This window comes from Macrobrachium nipponense, chromosome 34, assembly GCF_015104395.2.
Source record: "Macrobrachium nipponense isolate FS-2020 chromosome 34, ASM1510439v2, whole genome shotgun sequence".
In the NCBI taxonomy this organism is placed as follows: domain Eukaryota; kingdom Metazoa; phylum Arthropoda; class Malacostraca; order Decapoda; family Palaemonidae; genus Macrobrachium; species Macrobrachium nipponense.
The window spans coordinates 25,556,800-25,564,627 of NC_061095.1; the positions used below are offsets into that span (position 1 = coordinate 25,556,800).

The 7,828-nt window shown below is 45.9% G+C and overlaps 1 protein-coding gene across 1 annotated transcript; it reads right to left on the minus strand.

The window, feature by feature from the left end:
- Positions 1–4,031: 4,031 nt before the first annotated feature.
- On the minus strand, positions 4,032–5,624 carry LOC135208063 (uncharacterized). Its single transcript, XM_064240210.1, has one exon. It carries the CDS (start codon positions 5,622–5,624, stop codon positions 4,032–4,034), a length of 1,593 nt encoding a protein of 530 aa, XP_064096280.1.
- Positions 5,625–7,828: the final 2,204 nt, after the last annotated feature.

Below are 7,828 nucleotides of genomic sequence, written 5' to 3' on the forward strand. Positions count from 1 at the left end.
TGAAGGGAAATGCTGTGCATGAGGTGAGGTAGTGATGAAGGATGTCAGAGTCGGGGCTTTGCTTTTGGATGTTGGGTGATGTAGGTTGATGTTGGCTGTCTTTGTGTCAGTCATGCACTTGGTGATTGTTTGTTATTCTGTGTTTTTGTGGTTTGTATGTGAGTGGATAGGGATGGCAGGGGGTGTGAGGGGTCTTGACTGATGTCCCCGAGATTCCAATATTTAGGAGTGTTTTGCACCTACCTTGGTGGTGGGTAGGAGCATAGGAAGCCGTGTAAAGCTGTTGGGTGTGTTTTAGATGGGTGTCTTGTTATTTGAGTGGAACTGATTGTTGATCTCCTTCATGACTTTGTCTTATTGTTGTGTTTTCTGGCGAGTGTAATATATAGTGTTTCCAGTGGTTCTTCTGTATTTGTTTCGCAGTATTTACATGGTTTAGGGTTGTTTTCTATTTTTTGCCATGTGCATTGGTATCCAAACCTTAGACGGTGTATATTACCGCTAGTGCTCGTGTCATGTTCTTCGGTATGCTGTGTGGTTGAAGTTGTGTGGTGTCTGCATACCATTTTGCAGTCTTGGAGCCTCCGAAGATGGCTCTCCTAATTTTGCTTTCCTCCTGTGTTTGGCAGTATGTTGCTGCTATGCTTTTTAGTTGGGTTAGTGAGAGGTTTGGTTTATTTGATGTTGACATTGTTTATGTGTAGCCCGCTTTTTGCCAGGGAATCAGCTTCCTCATTTCCTTGTATTCCAACATGGCTCGGGATCCAGTTGAGAGTTATTTGTCTGTTTCTGCTTTGATGCGTTTTGCCAGTGCCCATATGCTCGTTAGGAGTTTGATATTTTCCTTTGCTTCGCCTTTTGTGATGGCTTGTATTGCTCCTTTCGAGTCGGTGTGTATTGTAGTGTTGCCCAGTCTGTGTTGGGAGTCTTCTAGTGCTTTGGCGATAGCTATCAGCTCTGTCTGTAGTGTGGAGGCATTGTCGGAGAGCCTCCAGCTTCCTTTGAGTGTTGTTGAGTAGACCCCTGCTGCTGCCGCTGGGACGCTGAGGTCTACTGATCCATCTGTAAAGTATATGTTTGTGGCGGTTGTCAACTGTATTGCTTCTTGTGCTGCTTGCTTTAACTGTTGGGTGGTGCATGCTTCCTTGCTTGCTGGAAGAATTGTGTAGTTTGTGTTAAAAGGTTCTGGTTCCCAGGGTGCTGATTCTGTGTATTCACTGAAGGGGGTGTCTTCCCTGATGGCTGCAGCATGATTTTGCATGCCTACTCTTCTCAGTGTATCTAGAAGGTCTCCAGCATATGTTTTGGGAGGGTCTAGCTCTTCATGGAGATTAATGCATTTCCTTATCTCCTTTTTGAGTGGACAGTCTCTGTCATTTTTTAAGGTTTTTAGCAGGATGGATGTGTTTCTCTGATCTATCCTATGAGTCAGAGATTGTAGTTTTGTTTCATGTCTCAGGATGCATAGGTTGGTCCACATGGTGCTCCCTGTAATGAGTCTTAAGGCATTGTTTTTGGATTACCTCAAAATTTTTGTTCAGTGCTTGTGAGATTAGTGAGGACTGGTGCGGCATACTCTACTGTTGATCTTATTGTCTGTATGTAGAAAATTCTGAGGGCATGGTATACGGCTCCCTGCCTTAGCGAGGTGATTCTTTTCATGGCGTTTTGTCTGCATTTGATCTTTTGTTTAAGTGTTTCTATTTCTTTGTGTGGTGAGAGCTGTATGTTGATGTTGACTCCTAGGTACATGAAGTTGTCTACCCATTCGATGGGTTCTCCCATGAGTTGTATTGGGTTCAGGTCTGTATTGTATTTGATTGCCATTGCCTTGGTTTTTGCCGTGTTGATTTTTAGTCCTAGGACTGTGCATTTGTTTTCAATCTGTGTTATCGCGCTTTGCATGTGTTGGTGGGCTCTATGCCTGTCTGTGCTGACCAAGCACACATCGTCTGCATATATGAAAATTTCAACTCCATTTGGGAAGTTGCTGTTGGCTAATTTCTCCATTAGTATATTGAAGAGGAAGGGGCTGAGTATTCCTCCTTGAGGTGTTCCATTTTCCAGACTAAGGAATTCGGAGGTTGCTCCTTGAAAGGTAACTCTGGCTTGTCTGTTTTGCATGTATCTTTTGGTCCATGCTAGAAGGTTGCCTTTAAACCCCGTCTTGTTGGCTAAGGCTGCCAGGATAGCAGCTGCACTTGCAAGTTCGTAGGCTTTTTCTAGGTCGAGAAATACTACGATTGCTTTCTTGTTATTTATTGTGGCCATCACATCTGCTAGACATTCCTGTGTGCCTATCCCCTCTTTGTAGGCATATAAGCGGTGGTGTAAGGGCCCTGTTTTCCACAGCAGTCTGTTTAACACCATTCTCTCTGCCGTCTCTGTGCAGCTGATGAGAGAAATGGGTCTGTAGGCGTTGGGCTCCTTTGGTTTGGGAATTGGTTGTGTGTTTTGTTGGTTCCATTGTGTGGGTCTGATCTGCTCTGTGTACGTTCTGTTTATTATGTGGAGATGCACTGTCTTTGCTGCGTTTCCCATGTTTTTTAACATGCTATATGTAATCATGTCTGCTCCTGGTGCTGTGTCTGTTCCCTTTTGGAGGGCTTTGTCAAGTTCTTTCATTGTGAATGGTGTGTCCGTGTCATCAGAATTGCTGCAGGCTGTATTGATGATTCTCCATCTTCCAGGATTGAGTGCCACTTGTCTTTCTCGTGTGACTGGTGGTAGGTGAATTGATTTGGTTCTGTCTGCAAAGTTGTTGTTTGCTAGTCTGTTTGCTTCAGCTAGAGGGTTGGGATGGTGTGCCTGTGTTGGCCTGGTCTTTCCTGATACCTTGTTGAACCACTTGAACATCTTTGCAATGGGCGTCATTCGAGTGGTTTCTGAGCACCATTTTAGCCAGGTTTCCTGCTTAACCTCCTTAGCAGTTTGGGCTGCGTGGTTTACGACTTCTCTTAGGGTCGTGTGCAACTCGTCGGTGGGGTTCCTTCTGAATATTTTCCTTATTCTGTTTACTCTTGAGTTCATTTCTTTGATTCTAGAGTTGTAGTACCAACTGTCCTTGTGTGGGGTTGCATTTGTTCTAAAGGCTTTCTTTGGCATGGAAATGTTTGCCGCGTTGTGCAGGCTCTCTACAAAGTCCTGTTGGAGCGTGCATATGTTGAGGGCTGGATTTTGAATGTACTGTGTTGCCCATGTGTTCATGTGGTTTTGAAATGTTGGCCAGTTTGCTAGGTCCGGTCCTCCATCCTGCCGGAGGGGGCGGTGGTGGGGGGGAATTTTTATTATCTTTAGTTTTGTTTCAGTTGCAAATGGTCACTGGTTAGTGTTGGGTGCACTCTCCATGTGCAGTCTTCTTTCAGGTTTTCCAGTTTATGAAGCTTAGGTCTAGCCTGCCGCCTCGTAGGTGTGTTGGCTTCATTTGTGTCATTTATTAGTGCAACGTCCGGAAATTCTTCCATTAGGATGTGTATGTGTCTGCCTGTTGCATTTGTGTGCTGTCTCGACTGTAAGCATGGGTGGTGTGCATTGAAGTCTCCTGCAAAGAAGGTGTTTTCTCTGGAGGCTGCACTGAGAGGTTCTCTCCTTTCAAAGATTTTTCATGCCCTTTGTAGATATTGTGTATGGTGAGTGACGTGTTCGCTAGTCTTATGAGGACACTTAGTGTCTCAATCCCATCACCACAGTTTATGTTTCTTATTTTTTCCGAGGGAATTGTTGTTTTTATTAGGGTGATCAGCCCTCTATTTGAATCTGTATGTGGAGTTTTATAAACTGTGTATCCTTTGAATGTGAAGTTGTTGTTTTCCCTAATTAGTGTTTCCTGCAGCAGGATGACGTCGTGTCTTTCTGAGAGTACTCTTGATTGTAGTATGGCATATTTTGTGTTGGCACTGTTTATGTTCCATGTGTCAATATTTTTTAGACTGGTGTATGATGAAATGTCTTCAGTGTTCTGGGGGCGTGTTTGGTGTTGATTGTTTCCTTCCATCTTAATAAGGCGTCAGTGCTACAATCGTTTCCTGAGGTCAGCTGTTATGGTTTAGGTTTGGAAACAATTGTTGAAAAATTGTCCTCACAATTTTCTCTATTTCCCTCCTAAAGTCGTCTTTACTGAGGCGGTAGGTGGGTTTCTCTGGTGACTGCTCTACGGTGTTTGTGCTGACTTTCGGCACTGGTACTACCGTCACGGGTGGAGTTGGGGTGGGGGGTGTGTTCATGTGATTGGGTGGGGTGGGAAGTAGGGGTGTTTTCCGAGTTGATGTGGAGTAGAAGGACATGGGGTTTGAGGCAGGTGTGGGTGTGTTGTTTGTGTCTTGGTTTTGTGTCTGTCTGGGGTCTCTGTGGTATGTGTTCCGTTGTTGGTCTTGTTGTGGTTGTTGTGTAGGTGGATTGCGTCTCTGATTGGTGGGGGGTTTCTGCTGCCTATATCTGGGTTCTTGGTGTCTGTGTTGCTGTGGTTGTTGTTGCTGTAGTGGAGGTGGGTTGTATTCCGTTGGTCGCTGAGGATGTGATGTTTGTTGTGGGTGTTGTTGTTGTGTAGGTGGGTTTTGTTGTGGTAGGTGTTGAGGGTATGATGTGTGTTGTGGGGGAGGTTTGTGTTGCTGCTGCCACGTTCTGGTGGTGGTCTGGGGGTTCTGGCCTTTCATTCGCCAAATCCTTTTTAGTCTTTCCGGACAGCCTTTATGCCAGGCGTGATGCTGCCCTTTACAATTCGGGCATTTTGCTGTCGTCCTCTCTTTCCTTTTGTACCGATCTAAGCACTCTTGTGTTGGGTGCTTGCCACTACAAATCCCACAAATGTGTTTGTAGCCGCATTCACGTTGATGGTGTCCAAATCTTTGACACCTAAAGCACCTTAGTGGTTCAGGGGTGAATTCTTCAGTGGGGAAGATTCCCCATATTGGTATGTTCACTTCAGCAGGCCTTTCCCCTTGGAAAGTCACAAGAACCTTTCTTGTTGGTTCTCCTGCTTTGTTTGTGCACCGGGTGGCGTCTAACACAAAGGAGAGGTCTTTTATGGGGTCGATTGGGAGGTTTACTGGGTATCTGCATATGAGTCCTTTCTGTATTCTGTCGTTTGGGTCCAGTGCCTTGCAATGTCCGTCCTTCTTGAGTACTTCTTCGGCATGTTTGTCTTTAGGTATCAGAATGAATTGTCCTGTCCGGGTTGGTCGTGCCTGGAAAACGATGTCCTTGTGTCTGTCTTCAATGGCTTTTATTGTGGTGTAAGCTGTTTCTCCAGGTTTTTGTATTGGTTTGAATCTCAGTCGTGGGAATTCGGTGTCTGATTGCAAGTTAAAAGTGTCCGTGTTTTGTGTTGATTTCTTCATGTTTTTCTTACTGCGTACAAGTGTAAAGCCATCATTGTCCTGTGAAAGGTCGTCTTCCGTGTCAGAGCAGTCTAGGGAGAGGAGCTGTTGGTTGGGATGTTCTTTTGAGTGTGCAGGAGAGTTATCAGGGGGAGAGGAAATCCGTGGTCTTTGTGTTATGTGTTCGTCTGAGGGGGAGTTGGTACCTGATCTATTTCGTCTTCTAGTCGGTGTCATGGATGTGATGGGGGCTGAGGAGTCGTCATGGATGATGTGATCTTGTGATATGATAGAGGTTGAAGGTTCCATGTCTATGGAGTGATATTATGAGGGGTGAGTGACTAAGTGATTGGTTGTGTATATGTTGCCTGAAGGGCTTGGATGTTTAAGTTATCTTGGAATCTGGCTTATGGAAGGCGCCAGCCTATGGTTTCCTGTGCTACTTGCAATATAGTATTGCGACAGTAGGAAGATTTGTCTCTTTGGTCTTGCTTCTGTTGGAGTTTTTAGACCTCAAGGGCTACCAAATGTTCCACAAGAGAGACGGTGTTAGTAAGAGAAAGTTATTTTTGAGAAAAGGAGTAGTGATTTTAAGTCTTCAAATTGCTTATAAGAGTGAGAGAGCTCTCTCAAATCTTATTCTCCCTTGCCAAGCGCGCCAACTATAAAGTCGGCAGGGCTAAAATGCAGGGAAAGTCTGCAGCAAGCTGATTGGCTGGTGGCCGAGAAGCACAAGCTTCAAATCCTACAAAGAAGCTTGAAGGTTTTCCTGCTGGCTTCTGATTGGTCGGTGGGAGGAGTCTGGGCGGAGCTGTCGCTGGAAGTGGGTGGAGTCTAAGAGCGGTGTGAGCGGAGGTGTTGCTACCACGGATGCCGAGCAGCAACTGTGATTCCAGTGGCGAGTCCTTCTCCTTTTATCGTGGTGTTGCGAGCTCTCCAGTACGGTCAGAGCACTTCTCCGGTAGGTCGAGTTTTTTATTGGTTGTTCCCGGAAGGTGACTCATACGGCGGGCGTTGACTAGTCTTGCAGACCTTCTCAGGTAGGGGGTATCACCGGGAGCCTCTTGATTGGCTTCTACCTGCGTGACGTCACCCCTGGTATTATTCTCATGTCCGGTGTTCGTTCCATGCGCGCTGGTACTTTCGTTAGGGGGGAGGGGTGTGTCCTCCTCCTCACACACGTCGGTATCAGGAACGCTTCTTGGGTGGTATTGAGGGGAGGCTTTTCCTCGAGGATGAGCAGCGCTTCTAGGAGACGCAGAGCGTCGTGGGGTCAGGTGCTCTCCCGATGATCTTAATATTCCTGACGATGTCGTCTCTCGTGATGTTTCTGCGGTGTACTGCAAGGGCGTGCTGCCTAATGGCGCCCTCCTGGGCGTGGCAGGAAATCCTTTTTGACAGGCGCATCGTCGTCATGCCGATGTAAATCCCAGGGCATCCTTGGGCGGGGCATACGTATCGGTAGACGACGTTGGACTGCTTCAGGGGGTCTCCTGCCGGTGGGGAGGGGTTGTTCTTCATCAGGAGGTCTTTTGTACGCCGAGTTTGGAAAAGCAAATCATGGTGATGAGATCTGACTTGAGTAAACTGAAAGAGATGGCAGAAAAAAGGTTAAGAAGCAAGAAAACAAGGGAGGAACTCAACGAGAAATACAAAGTACAAGAGAGGGGACTAAACAAAACACAATAGAAGATGTAAAACAGAGGCTTAAGGCCAAAGCACACAAGATCCAACGGTACATGAACAGGAATAAGGGATGACCAACAGAACAAACTATTCGGAACCAACCAGAAAAGACTAATCGGCCAACTAAGAGGGGAAGACAACACCCAGAAATTCCTGAAGCCGAACCAAGTAAGAGACTATGGGAAAACATATGGAGCAATCCGGTATCACACAACAAACATGCAACATGGCTCCAGGAAGTCAAGGAAGAAGAAACAGGGAGAATAAAACAAAGATTCACAGACATCACGACAGACACAGTCAGACACCAACTAAAGAAAATGCCAAACTGGAAAGCCCCAGGTCCCGATGAAGTCCATGGATACTGGCTCAAAAACTTCAAGGCCCTACACCCACGAATAGCAGAACAACTCCAGCATTGTATCTCAAATCACCAAGCACCCAAATGGATGACACAGGAAGAACATCCTTAGTACAAAAAGACAAAAGTAAGGGAATATAGCCAGTAACTACAGGCCTATCACCTGCCTACCAATAATGTGGAAGTTACTAACAGGTATCATCAGTGAAAGGCTATACTACTACCTAGAAGGAGACAAACACCATCCCCCACCAACAGAAAGGCTGCAGAAGGAAGTGTAGGGGCACAAAAGACCAGCTCCTGATAGACAAAATGGTAATGAAGAACAGTAAGAGAAGGAAAACCAACCTAAGCATGGCATGGATAGACTATAAGAAAGCCTTCGACATACCACCACACATGGCTAATAGAATGCCTGAAAATATATGGGGCAGAGGAAAATACCATCAGCTTCCTCAAAAATACA